This window comes from Chlamydomonas reinhardtii, chromosome 17 (genome assembly GCF_000002595.2).
Source record: "Chlamydomonas reinhardtii strain CC-503 cw92 mt+ chromosome 17, whole genome shotgun sequence".
Lineage (NCBI taxonomy): Eukaryota > Viridiplantae > Chlorophyta > Chlorophyceae > Chlamydomonadales > Chlamydomonadaceae > Chlamydomonas > Chlamydomonas reinhardtii.
The window spans coordinates 5,767,696-5,784,188 of NC_057020.1; the positions used below are offsets into that span (position 1 = coordinate 5,767,696).

Sequence of the window (16,493 nt, forward strand, 5' to 3'; positions counted from 1 at the left end):
TGTTGCTGTGGTGACAAGGATGTGGTGGATGGGAGAGAAGCGCTGTAGCGGTTGGGCTGCGCGGTTTCATGGATGGCGGTAAAGTGATGGGCAGCTTGTGAGGAAACGGTGGGGTTGCGGGCCCATGCCATTGATTCCACGGGGTGTGTGGGTACAAAGCTCGGAGGATTTGGTGATTGCTAAACGTAATAATATGTCAACGTGAACAGGGTTGAACTCAAGGGCGGGTCACGAGTGGACCATGAGGGGGTGGAAGGGGCGTGGCATGGCGTATGGTACGGTGTGTGTGTGTGTGTCCCGCCGTCATGACGCAGAGCTCCCTGCAGAGGACCTGCTTTGATTGTTGGCAGCCCCTCGTGCAGCGGTGGCAGCGGACCGGTGGCGGCGGCGGGGGGTGTTGATGTGGTGTTGCACACAGCGTGGTGTGTGTGCACTGCTGCTTAGTGCGACACGTCAGGCCAAAGGTGGGTCTCACGACGGCAGTCACGGGGCTGAGATGAGATGGCGCACCGTGGACGATTTATATACCGGTATGCGGTAGCACAGTTTACGCCAATAGTAGTTTTACTGAACAATGGAAGCCGGTGGACCCAAGGGTGGACCATGTGGAACACAGTCAGCAGTGGGGGGGAGCAGTGCGACCCTATTGCTAGAGCAGGGGGCGTGGCTTCCACCACTCCTAATGAGAAACCAGAGGCTCAAAGAGGCACAACAGGGGGTTAAGAGCAAGGGGGTGAGGGAGGTTTGTGATGAGAAGTACCGGTGATGCAGGAGGTGAGGAGGTTTTGCGATTTCGGGCCTGGCAGCACCTCGAGGAATCAGGCATGTGCAATCTTAGGCATTCCTGCGGTGATTGTTTAGACGTTGCCGTGGTGCTGCATCCGGACCTGGAGAATGGTGCATGGACGCATGGTGCATGCGCGTGTGTAGAGATGGCTACAGCTGGCTTCAGACTGGAAGATCCTCTCGTCTGGTGATTCCTCTGATTTGGGATCTCCTCCAACCTAGCATGGTGCAGGGGTGCATTCGGTGTTGCTGACGGGGCCAGGTGGATGGGGCCTGCTGGGGTGCGGCTTGTGTGGCTGCAGAGGTTGTGCGCCAGCTGCCGGCTGTCACTGTCACAGTCAGTGCCAGCCGCATGTAGGCGTGCGGGTGGTGCGGGTGGCTCACAGCAGCAGGCACTATCAGTGCAAGACAGAAGCGTCTTCAACTCCTTCCTGTGACACGCCATAGATATCATTTCATGAATGAGTGGAGTATATATGGCTCGGCGCCACAAAGAAAGCCGTGTGCGGCGATCGCCCACCGTTGAGCCCCGCAGTCACAACAGGCAGGTTCAGACCTCGCCATCGCGGTTCGCGGCCTACTTGCTCTCATCCATTCATTGATAATTCATCCTTGTCATAACCTAATCATGCCCTAGTCGTGCATCAAGAGCATGTTTACATACCGTCTTCAGCGCCAGGTTTGGACTACCGCCCTCAACCACGCTTACCCCGTCCACCCCAACCTCATTCACGCCACGTCCATCCTTACATCGATCCACCCTAACACCCTTTCATGCGCCTGGACACTTCGTCACACTACTCCTCCATTCCCAACACCAAGTCACTGATACCAACAATGACAAAACAATGACAACAAAATAACGTTGCGTCGGCTTCTGCGGAGGCACTGGGGCCACCCCACCAATGCCTCCAAACTCATGTTTGCCCATCTTCCACGTGCATATTCCAGCAGCTTGCAATGCTGCCCAGCACGTTCTGGGCTCGGTTCTCGTGATCACCAACTACCAATGTAATTATCCCCCGCTTCATCATCGCCCGCACCCGCTGTACCTGCTGGGCTACGGCTGCTCATCCAGCTTGGACGAAGCTATCTACCCCATCCCTCACCACCCCGCCCCTCACCACCCCGCCCGTTCCACTCCCGCTCCTCACTCCCCTACTCGCCCTGCAGCGTCACAATGATGTTGCGGCCGGACGCGTGGTCCCGGTGCTCGCACAGCCAGATGCCCTGTGTGGATCCCCCGCAGCATGCGCAGCAGCATCAGCACAGTCAGAGCACAGCACGGCACAGCACAGCACAGTGTGTGAAGAAGGAAATGGACGCTGATCGACATGGTGTTGCCGGGGATTTGCCGGGGAGTTGCTGTGCTGTGTGTTACTGCATTACTCAGGGCCGCCTATGCCCCTGAGACGCCGTTATCGGCATGCCATTGCAGGCACAAGCTCCCTTCCCCTGCCCCACGCCCCCTATCCCTGCCGCCCCCTGCCTCTCCATCCCGCGCCACCACGCCCCACCCCTCTCCTCCGCCCACGCCCCTCCCACGGCGCCCGCACCTGCCACGTGCCCAGGTTCAGGCGGCCCTGTGTGATGGGGATGGTGAGACTGGCGCCGAACATGGAGCTCTTGACGTGCGCCGGCATGTCGTCTGGCCCCTCGTCCGTGTGCACCCAGGGGGCGCCGCGGCCCTGACCGAGGTGGGTGCGTGGGTGAGTGTGTGGGTGGGTGGGTGGGTGTGCATGCAGCAGTAGGGGCAAGGGTGAACGGGGGCGTACAAGTGTTTCCTCCAGTCCAAGAAAGAGGTATGGTGAAAGACAAATAAGCCCGAGGACACATTGGTTGTTGGATTGTGGCCATTCCCAAAATTGACTCGAGCCCACAACCGTACATGAAGGCACGCGTACAATGGGCTTGGAAAGAGCTTAACCCGCCCTGCCCCACCCCCACCCCACCCAATGCCGACGCACCCGCACCTGGTAGGGCTGGTACACGCACAACCCCACAAGCACGCGCAGGACCCCGGCTGGCCCCCCACCCCCCACGCTCTCCTCCTCGCTCTATTGCATTGGGTTCGGTTTAGTTTGGGCTGGTATTTGCAACCCCCACCTCGGGCACTGTCTGGGAGAGGAAGGTCTCCATGTCCTTGCGCACGTCGGGGTCCGCGTTCTCATTAATTGTGAGGGAGGCACTGGTGTGCTGGACTGCATGCGCGGGCAGGGGTTACATTTCATGATTACTAAGAAGTGAAGGCGTAGCCAGGAACAGTAGTTTAGCAGACGCGTTGTTGGGGGGAGGGTTGGGGGGAGGGGAGGGGTAGCGTAGGTTGGGTAGGGTAGGGTAGGGTAGGGAGGGAGGGTATGTGTAGTGTTGTGGCTGCGTGCCCAGGCAGCATGGGGTGGCCAGCACCTAGATGACAACCTGCTGAGTCCAGAGACTTAAGGCCCGCCGTGATGAGATGCTGGCGAGTGAGATAGCCCCGGCCTCACACGTCAATCGCGGTAACACGGTGATAAGCTTCACTGGCCTACGTCCGGCAATCCCGCATCCCGACCGCTTACAACCTTGCTGTCAGTCTGTCAGAACACCCCCCTCTGGCCGTCTCGCCCTTTCCCCACTCACTGAAGACGTTGGCAAGCCCCACTTTGTATCCGGACAGTGATGACCCGATCTCCTTGAGTATCTGCACGTGCAGCTTGGGGGCATGGTCACCCAGACCCAGAGAGCCGCAGCTGTGGCCCCTGTGACTTAGCCGTCAAGGGAGTCTCGTCCCGCGGGTGTTGCCCGGGGTTGGAAGGCCGACCCCGTCCTCGAGAGGAGACCGCCGGAGCCAAGACTCAAGCCCCGACATCTAAGATAGTCTACACCATGTACCAGCAATAAATATAGGGCCCAGAGAGCGGCTGCAAGGCAGCACGGTGCTTACCCGGTCGGTCACCAAATGGCAGCCGCGCTTCATGGCTGGCATGCGAATTTCATGCTGGCTATACTTCATGCTGCAGGATCCAGGCCCAGAACTGCTGGTCGCGGAGCAAGTTGCAGACGCTGCACGCGCAGGCTCTACTAGGGCCCAAACCGCCAGTAGGGACAGCAAAATAATACTGCAGGCGGGTAACATGAGCAAATTAGGTAATTGATCGGGTTTATGGCCTCGGGTTTTGTGTGCATTGGGCATTACCGGTGAACTTTCGGTTGCCTGCCCGATTTTAGACTTCTATGTGCAGCTGCGCTCATAAGAGCTGCTTTGTATACGCGTACTTAAAAAATGGCCAGAGTCTACAGGTCGATAATCACAGGGCTGTCGCTTCTGCTAGGGCTCTGTGTCGTTTGCTCGGTTCTCCTTCTTGAGCCCAAGCCGTTCCTGCACCGGTGGCTTCCTAGTATCTCCCATGGCCGGGGCGGCTGCCCGCTGGCATCGAGCGAGAAAGCATTCAGGAGCGACTCTCATTTGTTGGGGCGCCTCTTCAGCGGCCCCGGCCTGATTCAGCTCACCGGTGCGAAATGGGTATCCAGCAATGCACAGCTTCTTCAGTCTCGGAGTCTCGCTCGCTGAACCGCGCTCAACCGTCGCTGACGCGTCACTACCGTTCCCCCTCTCGGGTCGCTGTCTCTCTCTCCTCTCGCTATCGCTGCCTCCCCACGCAGAGGGTCGCGAGAGCTACGAAGAGGTCCTGACCCAGCTGCCGCAGTACCGGGCGCTGGTGGTCGTCACCGCCGGCCGCGGCACTCCCACACGGTGAGCGCTGCCCTCATGTCGTGCTACTCTTGCTCCCAGCCCCCCAGCCTGTCGAGGCGAGCTTGCCCCCACGCCCAAGATCGCGCCGCTCCGGAGCCCCTGACCGTTGCATCTTCAACCCCTTCCCAAACACTTACAATTATGGTACTCCCGATCCACTCCAACAGCTCAACGCAATGTGTCCCCTGCTGTGCCCCCCTCATCCGCGCACTGCCCGCAGTCGCGCCGAGGCCCAGCCCTACATCTCCCTAGCCGCCACCCCCACTAGCCCCAGCACTAGCCCGCTGGCGGCGCTGGCGCTGCCGCTACGGCTCATGAACACGGGCGCTGCGGCCGTGGAGGCGGCGCTGGGCCGGCGCCTGTACCCCATCACCTTGGACACGTTCACACGCCCGGCAGGCGCCGCAGGTAGGCGGCGTGTGTTGGGAAACACGAGATAGGGGACACGCGGACTGTGCGACATACAATGCGTGAGTGGTCCCGGGGCGGCGTGTGTGTGTGTGTGTGTGTGTGTGTTTGTGTGTGTTGTGTTGTGTTGTGTTGCGTTGTGTTGAGGTGTGTCAAGTTGTGTTGCGTCGCGTTGTGTGTTGTGGGTGTGGGGGGGTTAACGTTGTGGGGGGGGGGGGGAGGTGCAGACGGCCGCGGCGTCACGGCACGCGTGCCGCCGTCATTGCTCCTTGTGTCAGTTATTGTCAGCTTTTTCCGGGAAACCCTGTTTCCGTGTTACGGGATGCTGTGGCTGGGTGGTGGCTGCTGTGGCTGAGAGTCCCTCCCGGTCCCCCTCGGGCAGTGCTGTGACGTGCTCCTGCATTGCGCCCAGCCCGGCACCCACCTTTTGACTTTCCCCTCTTCACAAGTCTGGGACTGGACGCGGCAACCCCGAGGCACTCAGTGGCTATCGTCAACAGTGACCCCCCAACCCAGCTCTTAAGGGAATGGTGGATTGAATGGTGGATTGCAAGCAACCCGCCCTCCACTCAGCCCCCCCCCCGGGCTGCTGCTCGTGCCCCGCAGGCCCCTACGCCGTATACGACGTCTCCGCCGGCCGCCTACTCCTGGACGCTGGCATGGCTGCGGCCGTGTGGGGAGGCGGCAGTAGCAGCGTCATCAGCGGCACCAGCGGCACCAGCGGCAGTAGCAGCACGCTGCCCCAGACAGCCTTCCTGACAGAGCAGCTCGCCAGCCGCGTGTTCGGGCAGCTGGCGGCTGACGTGGCGCCGCGCGCCAACGCCGCTACTGCCGCTGCTACTGCCGGTGCGTCTGCTACAGCCGCCACTGGAGGTGCTACTGCCGGCGGCGCTGATGGCAGCCGTCAGCCGCGGCGCCGGCTGTCGCAGGCGGCGGCTGGTGTTGGGGTTGATGTTGTTGGCGATGGCGATGGCGGCTTCTTGCTGAGCGAGCGAAACGGAGACGAGGATGTGGAGGAGGAGGAGCGCGAGGCAGCGGCCTATGCGGGCGTGGCAGAGCCGGAGTTGGGGGCCGCGGCGGGGCAGGCGGCGGGGCAGGGACAGGGACAGGGACAGGGGGCCGCGCACGCGCAGCTGCTGGGGGAGGGGGAGGAGGAGGGCGAGGAGGAGGGGGGTGCGCAGCAGCGCGCCTTTGAGGAACTGGATGATGGTGACGTGGCGGCGCAGGAATCCGCCGCCGCCGCTGCGGCTACTGCCATGCAGCAGCGGCAGCACGTGGCCCACAAGGTCGACACGTACGTGGGGCAGAAACAGCGCCGCCCGGATGCTACTGCCGATCCTGCTGCTACTGCTGGTGGTGCTGGTGCTACTGCCGGCGAGAGCGCTGCCAACGCCGCCGATGATGCTGTTGAGACGGCCGAGGCTGAGGCAGAGGCCGCCGACGCCAACAGCGTTGATGACCGCTTCACAGGCCGCCAAAGCGCCCGCCTTGGCGCCACCGACGCCGTGGTTGAGGACGCCGAGGAGGAGCAGCAGCAGCAGTGGGACGCCGCGGAGGGCGGCGTAAGCGGCGGCGCCGGCACCGGCGCGTCCGCGGCGGCGGCAGCCGCCGCCGCGGCGGTGGCAGCGGCTGTGGCGGCGGCGCTGCCGGCGGCTTTCTCTGCGGCACCGCCGCTGTGGTTCTGTGTGCTGTGCCCCTCAGTGCTGGGCCTGGTGGCTCCTTTGGCCATCAACATGATCCTCAACCAGGTGCGCGATTGGCGTGGTTATGTGTGTTGGGTGTATATGTTCCAATGGCCGTGTGTCACGTACGGTACGTGGGCACACGCGTATGTCCTTTCCTCCTCCTACACACACCCCCCCCCCCCCCCCACACACACACACACACACACACACACACATAACCGGCGTAGGTATTTGTCCGTAACTGCGCACGCGTGTTTGGCGGCTTTGTTCCATTTGTTTTGTGTTTAACACACACACACACACACACACACACTCACACACGCACACATGCACTCCTCCTGTTGCTCTGCCCACACAGGTGGCGGGCGCGCTGTGCACGCAGCTGCACCTGACGGACGACCAGTGCTTTGACGTGCTGCTGGGGGCGCTGGCGGCAGGCTTCGTGCTCAGTGAGTGGGGCTGGCTGGCTGCTTGGGTGGGTGGGCAAGTTGCTCGGCGGGGGCGGGGGCGGGGCCTGGGGCCTGGGGCCTGGGGGCCTGGGGCTGGCGGCTTGGGGCTGTGATGGGGCTGCAGCAACGCGGCACGCGATCCCCATCCGGGATCATCTCCCAAACGCCTTGACTCGCGCTCTCACGCCGCAGGCCTGGCGTCTGCCATCCCCATCTTCTTCGTGTGCCGCTTGCCCGAGTGTGCCAACCGCAACGTCACAGCGGCGCTTCGGGCGCTGCGCGGCGCCGTGCCGCTGTGAGCGGCTGAACTAACAGCAGGCATGGGGTCACGTGGGAAACTAGCAGCAGGCGTGGGGTCACGTGGGAAACATGAACGCAAACGTGGCGGGTGGGCCTGTGCCCCTGTTGACTGGTGTCATATGTGTTGCATTAGTGGCGTTCACGGTATCGTGATGTATTACAATGCATATGTGCGATTGTAAAAGTTGTGATGGTTTGGGACACGCCATGGGCAGTTGTGCGCCTCCCCTGGGTGATTGTGCGGGCCGTAGAGGCGTTTGGCAAATCCGCACCCCCGTGCGTGGTGATGGCAGTTAGCAGGCAAAATGTAGCTGCGTGCGTGTGTACAGTAGATTGTGTGTACGTGTCCCGTATGTTAGGTGCAGGGATTGTTGGTTGGTAGCTTGACATCAGCTGGGACTGAAAGACCCGCTCCCTACATGTAACATATGTATAGAGAGGCTCTGTGCCTGTGTCACTGTGACCGCTTCCCTCCGTGCCACGGCCGCCGTTGCATGAGGGGCTATATATGAGAGGCAGGTGCTGCTGCAGCTGCTGCTGCATGCTGCTTGGCTCTAGGCTAGCTGTGAGGAACAGCCGTTTTCGGCGGCCTTGCGGAACGACGTAAGAGGCAGCAGGCATGCCGGTAGGCAATACATCTCCTTGGCGTGGAGACTACGTGTCGAGATCTCTTGACAAGAGTGGGTCCGTTTCAGGCTCACTCCGGTCACGCAGGCCTGGAATAGAGGGCTCGCCCGGCTAGGCTAAGCTGTTGGGGCGCATGGCCGTACGTAGCTCGGCTTCAGACGGGTGCTCATGCTGGCGCTCCTCCGTAGAATGGCCGGGGGGGAGGGGTAGCGGGGATCTGGGGATAGCGGATGGAATGGTACGGCGCAAGCCGGTCAAGGTCTTGTTATCTTGTAGCATTCTCCAACACCAACAACTACCGGTAGCTGCCTTGCGCGGCAGGAACGCGAGGGCGGGGCCAGTTTGGCACCCTGACTTTGCGGACAGAAGACCACATCGCCTTGCAAGCAACTCATATCTAAGGCGTTGCCTTGGTGTCAGCCTTGGAACAGCTGGGAAAAGGGCTGAGCCCTGGAGAGTCAAGGGAAGTGGTGCGGGGGGGGGGAGGGGTACCGTAGTTTCGACTGGGAAAGGCCCCATTTTCTAGAAAGGAAAAGCTTGGTGAGGAAATTCCAAATCCACTTTCAGTGTTTCAACCAGGGTAGTAACTTCGAAATTATGGGCCCTCAAAGTTCAGGGTCGGTTGTCGGGGTTGGGGGTTCCAAGGTTTCGTCACGCGGAGTGTGTGCGTGGTGTGCGGGACTCAAGATTTCATCTCCGTGCCCAGAACACCCCTCTCAACGCTCCGCCCAATAGCACAAGCACTAGCACACATGCGCAGGCACAATTTTGCAGAACGTTTGGCCTCTGGAAAGCGGCCGGCCACATCTGGCCACATCGGCACCGTAGTTGCGTACAAGCGTGAGCGTCGCCTACTGATGTCATGGATACTACATGAAATGATGCTAAACTGTAGCGGCCAGGGCTTGGTGTGGGTCCTGGCGACAAGACTGCCGCCGGCCGTAAAAGCTGGCGACCGTGTCAAATCAATCCCGGGATGCTTCACATAATCCTGGGAGGAACTCGACCAATCTCCTTCGGCACACAAAACCCGAACATCATATGGACGAACGCAATTGTAAGCTTAAGAGCACGCCCCGGTAATCCGATAAAAGGGTCGATGGTCGGCCTTGGGCTCATGGACGTGTGTGGCATGGCCGCCAGTCAAGATGTTCGGCACCAGCAGGCGCCGGGTACAGCACGAATGACAAGAGGCGGGCCCTCCTCCCAATTCCAAGCCTGTGCCGCCCGCCAACCCCGCTTGCCTCCTCATGCTCATAAGCTCGTTCCTCTACAGTCACAGGGTGGTACTGGCCAGGCCCTCCCCTGGTGTCGGCGTCGTCCTCTGTTCCACACACTCCCACTCCGACCCGCGCCCCGCATGCCAGCACGTGTCCGCACTCCTCCGCCCAGAAGCCCCAGGCGGCCGCCGCTCGTCCCGCCGACGTCTTCATTCCCGCAGTATCGTGCCCACGCACTGGCTGTCGCATGGCCGTGCGTGTGTTGTGTGGCCGCGTGTCGCGCGCGCTTCAATCCCACCTCAGCTTGAAACCCAGCCATATTTCGATGGCGCAGCGCCCCCACATATTCACACGAATGCACACGCATCCACACACACGTACATATACACAACACATGTCGGGTCTCGTTTCTATTTCGTTGATTGTGCAACCCAACAAACACATCGCCATCAACGCCAAATGAACACGACGCCTGTCTGGCTAGATGTCGCGAACACAACCGAGCCGCGCCGCGCCCTCACAACGGCGGCGCCGCCGCCGCGCCGCCCAGCCAGCCCGCCGCCGCCCTGCGCACCGCCCACCACGCCTCCTCCAGCCCAAAGTGCAGCGGCCGTGCCCAGCCCGCGTACGGCAGCAGCCCCAGCAGCAGCGGCAGCACCACCGCCTCGCCAGCCAGCGCCGCCACGCCCAGCCACCCCACGCCCCCTTCCCCTCCCTCCCTTCCCTTCCCATCCCCACCTCCCCCACCCCTTCCTCCTCCTCCACCCGCACCGCCGCCGCCGCCGCCCAGCCGCCACGCGTGCAGCGCCATGCCCGCGGCGCACCAGCCCCACCAGCCCGCCAGCCACACCGTCCACAGGCCGCCCAGCGCCGTCACCACGTGAGCCCCCACGGCGCCCCACACCGCCCCCAGCAGCAGCGGCACATCCAGAGCCCAGCTGGTCCGAAGGTCCACGGCCAGCGTGCGGCGCAGCAGCGGCAGTACGACGTAGGCCAGCGCCGCCAGCCCCACCGAGTACAGGCCTGCATGGTGGGGGAGGGGTGAAGGGTGTGGGAGGGATGAGTAAAATGTGTGGGAAGGAGGGAAGCGTGTGGGAAGGGGTGAAGTGAGTTTATGAGGGGTGAAGTGTGTTTGCGGGAGGACGTTGCAGTGGGAGGACGTGTGGGTGAAGGTGGTGGATACGGGTATGGGCGCCGAGCCCGACACCAGAGTTGGGGTGGGCGTCGGATGGGGAGTGGGTCGTCGGGCGGGCGGTCAGGTGGGTGGGGGGGCGGCAATGCGTGCGGTAGACCCGCATGCGCGCGTGTGCGGCATGTGCGTGCGTGACTGGCACTCAGTCCTTCGTCTTTTGAACCCTGCGCTTTGCTTAGTCTGGTTTAGCATGGTCTGGTGATATACAACCCATTTACAACATTGACCCAACCCAAGACACTCACATCCGCCACACCCACCCCACCTAGCTCATGGCAGTAGCACAGCGCCTGCCGCAGCCACGCCGGCCCCCACCCCGCGCCGCCAGCAAGCCAGCCGCGCGTCGCCGCCGCCGCCGCCCCTCCGCTGCCGCCACCGCCCATCGCCGCCGCCGCGGCGCTGGCGGCGGCGTCAGCCGCCACCGCGGCGGCGCCGCCGGCGCCGCCCCTGGCGAGGGTCGCGGCTGCAGAGGCGAGCTTGGATGCCTTGAATATGGTGGCTCGAACGCGGCCCCAGGCGCCCGCGGCGAGTGGCATGCTGCTGGCGGCGGCGGCGGCGCCGCCGCCACTGCTGGCGGCGCTGCGAGCCGCCGCCGCCGCAGCCGCGGCGAGCCGCTCCGCCGCCGGCCGTACGGAGCAGCGGCTGCAGTGTCGGGGCCGGGGAGCAACGAAAGGAGGAAACGGGGGTTTGCAGGGGTGCCTCCCGTGGTTCATGGATGTCGTGTATGCGCATGCAGCGCGACCGACATGCTTGCAAAGCAGCAGTCGCGCGATAGAGCGCATGCGTGGATGTGAGTGACACCTGTCAGATGTCCGTGCCACTGCCACCATACCCAGAGCCGCCGACACCCCCAAGCGTTCATGACCTCACCACCGCCTCTGTACCCTTCAAAACCATCACCCTCACCCACCACCACCCTCGCGCCCACCACCTACGCACCCCACCACCCTCGCCCCCACCACCCTCGCACCCCACCACCCACGCACCCGACCACCCACGCACCCGACCACCTCGTGCACGCGGCCCCAGCGCAAGGAGCCCCCCGCCAGGGCTGCCCACATGACCACCATGCCTCGCTGGGGGTGGGAGTGGGGGTGGGAGACAGGCACACGTGGGGTTTGTGGTGGCGGAATGGGCGGGGAGTTTCAGGCACTCACGACGGCGCCCACGACTGTGCCTTCCCCGCGACAACGCAGCGCAAAAGAACTCAACACCTGCCCCCCCCCACACACAACACACACACACACGTTCGTTTCGAATTTCTTAACACACACGCCACGCACCTGCATGGCCGCCGCCGCCATCCCCCTCTGCGCCGCCAAGTCCGCGGCCGCCTGCCGCCGCCGCAGCAGGCCGCTGTTCTCGCGCACGCCGCCCGTCAGCTCCGCCACCGCCGCCGCCGCCTCGCTGACGGCGCTGCGCACCTCGGTCATATGCCTGTGTGCATGGAGGTGAGGAGGCGGTGATGAGGAGGTGGTGGAGGAGGCGGTGCAGGAGGTGGTGAGGTGGTGAGGAGGCGGTGGTGGAGGAGGTGGTGAGGAGGCGGTGAAGGAGGTGGAGGAGGGAGGTGGTGGGGTTTAGGTAAAGCAGGAGTGAGGTGGTTTCCGCAGTTGTGGCACGCACGACACACGGGGGCTGGCGGCACACGAGTGCGCAGGGGCCGGCCATGTCACCACCAAGCCACACAGAAGTACACAAACCCTGGCGCAGTCCCACGGTGCGGGGCCCTGCATCTATGCACACTGGAACCACAACTGTGGACAGACTCGCCGTCTCGCCCCCAGCCGTGCTGCTGCACACCGTTCTCGACAATCGACAGAAACACACACCGTGTGTGCACTGGCGTTGCCGCCAGCCCCACCTACCTGCCGAAGGACTCCACCGCCGCCGCCATCACCAGAGCCGACGTGTCCGCCGGCCACGCGCGCTGCGCGCCGCCGCCGCCGCCAACCACCATTGCGCCGCCGCAACCGCCGCCGCCGTACGGATGAGGCGGCTGGCTGACCAGCTGGCCGCCGTACGGGCTGGCGCAGGCCACCAGCATGCCGTTGAAACCGTTACCGTTACCGTTGATACAACCGCTGTTGGTACCGTTACCGTTGCCAGACAGCACGATGTCGTACGGCCCAGGCGGTTTGCACCCTGGCCCCGGCGACGTCATCTCCTGCTGCTGCTGCTGCCGCCGCCGCAACAGGGCTGCTGCCGCCGCCGCCAGCGCATCTCGCTCCCCCGGCGGCGCCGCCGCCTCCTCCGTCTGTCGGGCCAAAGCGTCCAGCAATACCGCCGCCGCCGCAAGCACCTCTGGCTGCCCAGCCGCCGCCGCAGCCGCCACCGCTGTTGGCGCCGCCAGCGGCGTGTCCTGTGGCGGCGGCGGCGGCGCCGCCGCCGCCAGGCCCGCCGTACCTGGCAGCTGGTAGCGCATTGGTGCGGCTGCGGACGCTGGGGCGGGCGGCGCCGGAATTTCCTCCACCTCCTCCGCCGCCGCCGTACCCTCCGCCACCTCCTTTCCTTCCTGCTGTGCATGCCGCCGTCGTCCGCCCGCTCCACTCGCGCCCTGGGGGCCCGCTGGAGACAGCGCCCGCGCGGCCGCCGCCGCCGCCGCCTCCTGCCTGCCGTCGCCCGCCGCCGCCGCCGCCGCCGCCAGCGGCACCGGATCCTCGCCGGCGCCCCCGAACAGCGCCTTGACGTCGCCGGCCGACGTGGACGGCTGCGGCCCGTGCTGCTTCCTCCCAACCATCTCCGCGGTGCCGGGAGAGCAGCACGGGTCCTGTCCCTGTCCCTGTCCCTGATCACGCAGCACTGCCGCCTCCGGCGCAGATGATGCCAGCGGCTGCGCCGCTGCTGCTACTGCCGCAGCTGTTCCTGTTGCTACGGCCGCGGCAGTAGCACGCTGGCGGCTACTACGGCGGCTTCCCCAGGCCGCCCCCAGCAGGAACCCCACCGCGAGGCCAACCGCCGCCGCCGCCGCCGCCGCCAGCACCAGCACCGGGCTCCCGGCCGCGTGCCCGCCCACTGCCGCCTCCACCGCGGCCGCCGCTGCGTCGGGAGCCACTGCCGCCGCATCTCCAGGCGACTGCACGGCGGCGGCTCCCAGCCCTAGGGCTGCTGCGTGCCGTGCTTCCGTCGGGCTTGCCACCGGCGCCGCCGCCGCCGCCGTTGCAGCTGCATTTTCGTTTGCATGTGCCGCCGCATCTGCACCTGCACCTGCGGACGCCGGCGGCCACAGCAGTCCTGCCATGTGTCTGAGGCGCCCCGACACGATGTCAGTGTGCAGGGCCCGCAGGTTCGCACGCAGCAGCTGCCGCATGCCTTCAAAGCCCCCGCTGCCGCCACCCCCGCCGCCGCCACCGCCGCCACCGCCGCAACCGCCGCCGCCACCTGGAGACGCCTGCAATGGGGGCGCCAGGCTGTGGGCCTGCGGCCCGGCCGCCGCCACAGCCGCAGCCGCCGCCACCTCAGCAGCAACAGCAGCAGCAACAGTAGCAACTAGCTCATGTTCCGCCGCCACGCCAGCGGCAGCGGCCTCGTGCGCCGCAGCCGCCACGCCAGCGGCGGCTGGCGGCGGCGGGCTGCCGGCGCTCTGCGGTGTACTGGCGGCCCGCTGCTGCTGCTGCTGCTGCTGCAGATGCGGCGCGCGCCTGCCACCGCCGCCGCCTGTGCCGCGCACCGCCGCCGCGACCGCCTTGGCGATGGCGGCTCGCTCGAGCTCCTGGGCGTCAGGACCCAGCGCCGACTCCAGCCGGCCGGCTAGCCCCGAGCCACCAGCGTGGTCTGCGGCGGCGGCGGCGGCGGCCCCGGCGGCGGCGGCGGGCGCAGAACCCGGGAGTGCGTTCGCAACTGCCGCCGCCTGGGCAGCCATGGCAGCGGTAGTGGACGCAGAAGCGGCGGCGGCTGCACCGGCGGCGGAAGCGTGGGATGCTGTTGCGGCCGCGGCGGCGGCGGCAGTGGCGGCAGCGGCGGAGTCTGCCGCCGCCAGCTGTCTGAGCCAGTCCCAGGAGCGGGTGCCGCCGCCACGGCCGCCGGCAGTGGCAGTGACGCCGCCGCCACCGCCACTGACGCCGCCGCCACCGTCACTGACGCCGCCGCCACCGTCACTGACGCCGGCGGCGCCATCACTGACGGCGGCGGCGCCGTCACTGACGACGCCGGCGCCGATGCCAACCGCCGACTCCACCAGCACGTCACCAGCAGCAGCGGCATCTGCGCTATAGGGTTCTAACATTTCAAAGTGCGTCTGGTTGTCCATACATTCTCCAAGAGCTGCTGCAGCAGTGGCAGCGGCGGATTTGTCGGGCGCGACCCGCTCCTCTGCCGGTGTCCCGGACAGGCAAGCGCTAGCGCCGGCTTCCCAAGCGTCGCCAGGGCTGCAAGACCCCTCGGCGTGCACCTCGCCAACGTCGCTGCCTTCGACGATTGGCTCAGCTGCGAGCTCGTGTGGCCGCAGCAGCACTAGCACTAGCGCGAGAAGAGCAACCGACGAGCCTAGCGAGGCCCGACAGCGTCGCGCCATTTTTACTGGGCTGGTAAGCGCTGTTGCTCCACTACAGTATCGGCATTAGGATGTAACGTGAGTGACAGCGGCGACCCCTCTGAGCTATTGCTGTAGTCAACGCGACACTTTCTTCCCGAATTTTGCAAACTCTCTGTTTCTATCCTGCCTCTTGTATTCAGATTGCTGTAATACTCTATTTCAGATGTGGGAGCAAAGGAAGGAGTGCAGAGGCGCAGAGCCGACTGAGGGTGAAATCAGAAGTCCATGCAGCTTTTGCAAACATTGAGCAGTCATGATGTTCCAACTGGACCATACAGCGCTAATATTGCGTTGTGTCATCACTGACCGCCCACTTCTCCGGCTTGGCAAATTTGCATGCACGTCTGAGCTCCACACCTAGCTTATCTTCAACATGGCTAGCATGACATTTCGATCACCGACAGCCTCGCTGCATAGCAGAGCATCGACGCCGGGGTTGCAGCCGGTGCTTGTCTCTTGTCCACTCGCGCATCCGCGCTCGCGTGCGGCGCCTTACCAGCCAGCGGATGGACCCACTTGCAGCTCTCGCAGTGTGGCGTGTCAAGGCTTTCTAGGAGGACTCTTCGGCGGGTGAGCAACGGCATTGGGGCCAGAACGCCTTGCCTTTCTGCTGACCATCAGGGCATCAGCACGCATCGACCACCGTCCCCCGCACTGATAACTCTTGAGCAGGAAAAGCAGCACCGCGGCCACCAAGCAACCAGCAAAGCCCTCGTTGGAAGACAACCTCGGACCGGAAGTGGTGAGGACAGGGGGCTGGAGTTGGGGGCGTGGGAGACAGGAACTGGGATACCGGTGAAACCTCGCGGCACACACACTCGGCCGCCCCCTCCCTCGGGGCCACCGGACCGGCAGCCTGCGGCGTGCCAGCCGCCGCGACCGTGCACCCCTCAAGGCAGGCAGGCACCCCCCGCCGTTGCATTGGGTTCGATTTGGTTTGGGCTTCTGCACCCCCTCCTCCATTCTTCCTCTCCCCCTTCAAAACTCCCAACCGACCCCACGTACACACGTGCCACGGCCACCAAGCACAGGGTTCCGATCCTTTCTCCTTCTGCTTTCTAAGCCTCCCCTCCCACCTACACTCACATCCCTTCCCCTCCGCTCTTTTGCATTGAGTTCAGCCTAGTTTGCGCTGCATCTACAATTCCCCCTCCCTCCCGCCACATCGCCGCCTGCCTCCGCCCCCCCCCGCTCCTGGCTACGCCTTCACTTCGTTAATAACTATGAATGTAACCCCACACCCCCACCCAAGATGGTCTACCGTCTACCACTTCCTTAACTAGTCATGAATGTAGCCCCACCTGGCTCCGCCCTCCTTGGCTACGCCTTCACTTCGTTAACTAGTCATGAATGCAACCCCACCACCCCCACTCCCACCTCCACCACCCCCACCAGGACGAGTTGCTGCTGCTGGAGAGCGGGCAGCCGGACGGCAGCAAGGCGGAGATCATCTACCGCAACGGCGGCCCCGTGGCGGCGGCGGACCTGGAGCAGCTGTGCACCAAGGTGGGGAGGAGGGAGGAGAGATGGGGGAGGAGAGGTGGGGAGGAGGGGTGGGCGAG

The 16,493-nt window shown here is 64.5% G+C and overlaps 5 protein-coding genes across 5 annotated transcripts in view; 3 read left to right on the top strand and 2 right to left on the bottom strand.

Annotated features, from left to right (window-relative positions):
• Positions 1-1,230, top strand: part of CHLRE_17g739250v5 (uncharacterized protein) — an 11,909-nt gene extending 10,679 nt beyond the window's left edge. Inside the window, exon 20 of the mRNA XM_043072610.1 lies at positions 1-1,230. This exon is cut by the window's left edge and continues 283 nt beyond it. The gene's annotated coding sequence lies outside the window, so the exon portion shown is untranslated.
• A 2-nt stretch (positions 1,231-1,232) lies between these two features.
• Positions 1,233-3,888, bottom strand: CHLRE_17g739300v5 (uncharacterized protein). Its single transcript, XM_001691467.2, has 5 exons — positions 3,710-3,888; positions 3,406-3,466; positions 2,893-2,987; positions 2,343-2,474; positions 1,233-2,016 (listed from the first exon to the last, which is right to left on the bottom strand). The coding sequence occupies exons 1-5, from the start codon at positions 3,776-3,778 to the stop codon at positions 1,945-1,947; spliced, it is 429 nt and encodes a 142-aa protein (XP_001691519.1). The 5' UTR covers positions 3,779-3,888; the 3' UTR covers positions 1,233-1,944.
• A 100-nt stretch (positions 3,889-3,988) lies between these two features.
• CHLRE_17g739350v5 (uncharacterized protein) lies at positions 3,989-8,390 on the top strand. Its single transcript, XM_043072611.1, has 6 exons — positions 3,989-4,277; positions 4,429-4,519; positions 4,740-4,927; positions 5,534-6,675; positions 6,971-7,061; positions 7,254-8,390. The coding sequence occupies exons 1-6, from the start codon at positions 4,049-4,051 to the stop codon at positions 7,358-7,360; spliced, it is 1,848 nt and encodes a 615-aa protein (XP_042915070.1). The 5' UTR covers positions 3,989-4,048; the 3' UTR covers positions 7,361-8,390.
• Positions 8,391-8,522: 132 nt separating this feature from the next.
• CHLRE_17g739400v5 (uncharacterized protein) lies at positions 8,523-15,138 on the bottom strand. The gene is made up of 5 exons (XM_043072612.1): positions 12,266-15,138; positions 11,684-11,837; positions 11,403-11,476; positions 10,666-11,042; positions 8,523-10,231 (listed from the first exon to the last, which is right to left on the bottom strand). The coding sequence occupies exons 1-5, from the start codon at positions 14,908-14,910 to the stop codon at positions 9,726-9,728; spliced, it is 3,756 nt and encodes a 1,251-aa protein (XP_042915071.1). The 5' UTR covers positions 14,911-15,138; the 3' UTR covers positions 8,523-9,725.
• Positions 15,139-15,238: 100 nt separating this feature from the next.
• CHLRE_17g739426v5 (uncharacterized protein) overlaps positions 15,239-16,493 on the top strand; it is an 8,442-nt gene continuing 7,187 nt past the window's right edge. The window contains exons 1-3 of the mRNA XM_043072613.1: positions 15,239-15,501; positions 15,604-15,673; positions 16,327-16,437. The gene's annotated coding sequence lies outside the window, so the exon portion shown is untranslated. The remainder of the gene's footprint in view (positions 15,502-15,603; positions 15,674-16,326; positions 16,438-16,493) is intronic.

Excerpts from the sequence above, each read along its gene's own strand:
- CHLRE_17g739400v5 (XM_043072612.1), bottom strand. The coding sequence starts at position 14,910 with ATGGCGCGACGCTGTCGGGCCTCGCTAGGCTCGTCGGTTGCTCTTCTC. Across the intron at positions 11,838-12,265 it reads GCGGTGGAGTCCTTCGGCAG|GCATATGACCGAGGTGCGCA; the intron begins GTAGGTGGGGCT and ends CCATGCACACAG. Across the intron at positions 10,232-10,665 it reads GTGCTACTGCCATGAGCTAG|GCCTGTACTCGGTGGGGCTG; the intron begins GTGGGGTGGGTG and ends CCCACCATGCAG.
- CHLRE_17g739350v5 (XM_043072611.1), top strand. The coding sequence starts at position 4,049 with ATGGCCAGAGTCTACAGGTCGATAATCACAGGGCTGTCGCTTCTGCTA. Across the intron at positions 4,928-5,533 it reads ACGCCCGGCAGGCGCCGCAG|GCCCCTACGCCGTATACGAC; the intron begins GTAGGCGGCGTG and ends CGTGCCCCGCAG. Across the intron at positions 6,676-6,970 it reads TCAACATGATCCTCAACCAG|GTGGCGGGCGCGCTGTGCAC; the intron begins GTGCGCGATTGG and ends CTGCCCACACAG.
- CHLRE_17g739300v5 (XM_001691467.2), bottom strand. The coding sequence starts at position 3,778 with ATGAAGTATAGCCAGCATGAAATTCGCATGCCAGCCATGAAGCGCGGC. Across the intron at positions 2,475-2,892 it reads TCTCCCAGACAGTGCCCGAG|GGCCGCGGCGCCCCCTGGGT; the intron begins GTGGGGGTTGCA and ends CACCTCGGTCAG. Across the intron at positions 2,017-2,342 it reads TGAACCTGGGCACGTGGCAG|GGCATCTGGCTGTGCGAGCA; the intron begins GTGCGGGCGCCG and ends GGATCCACACAG.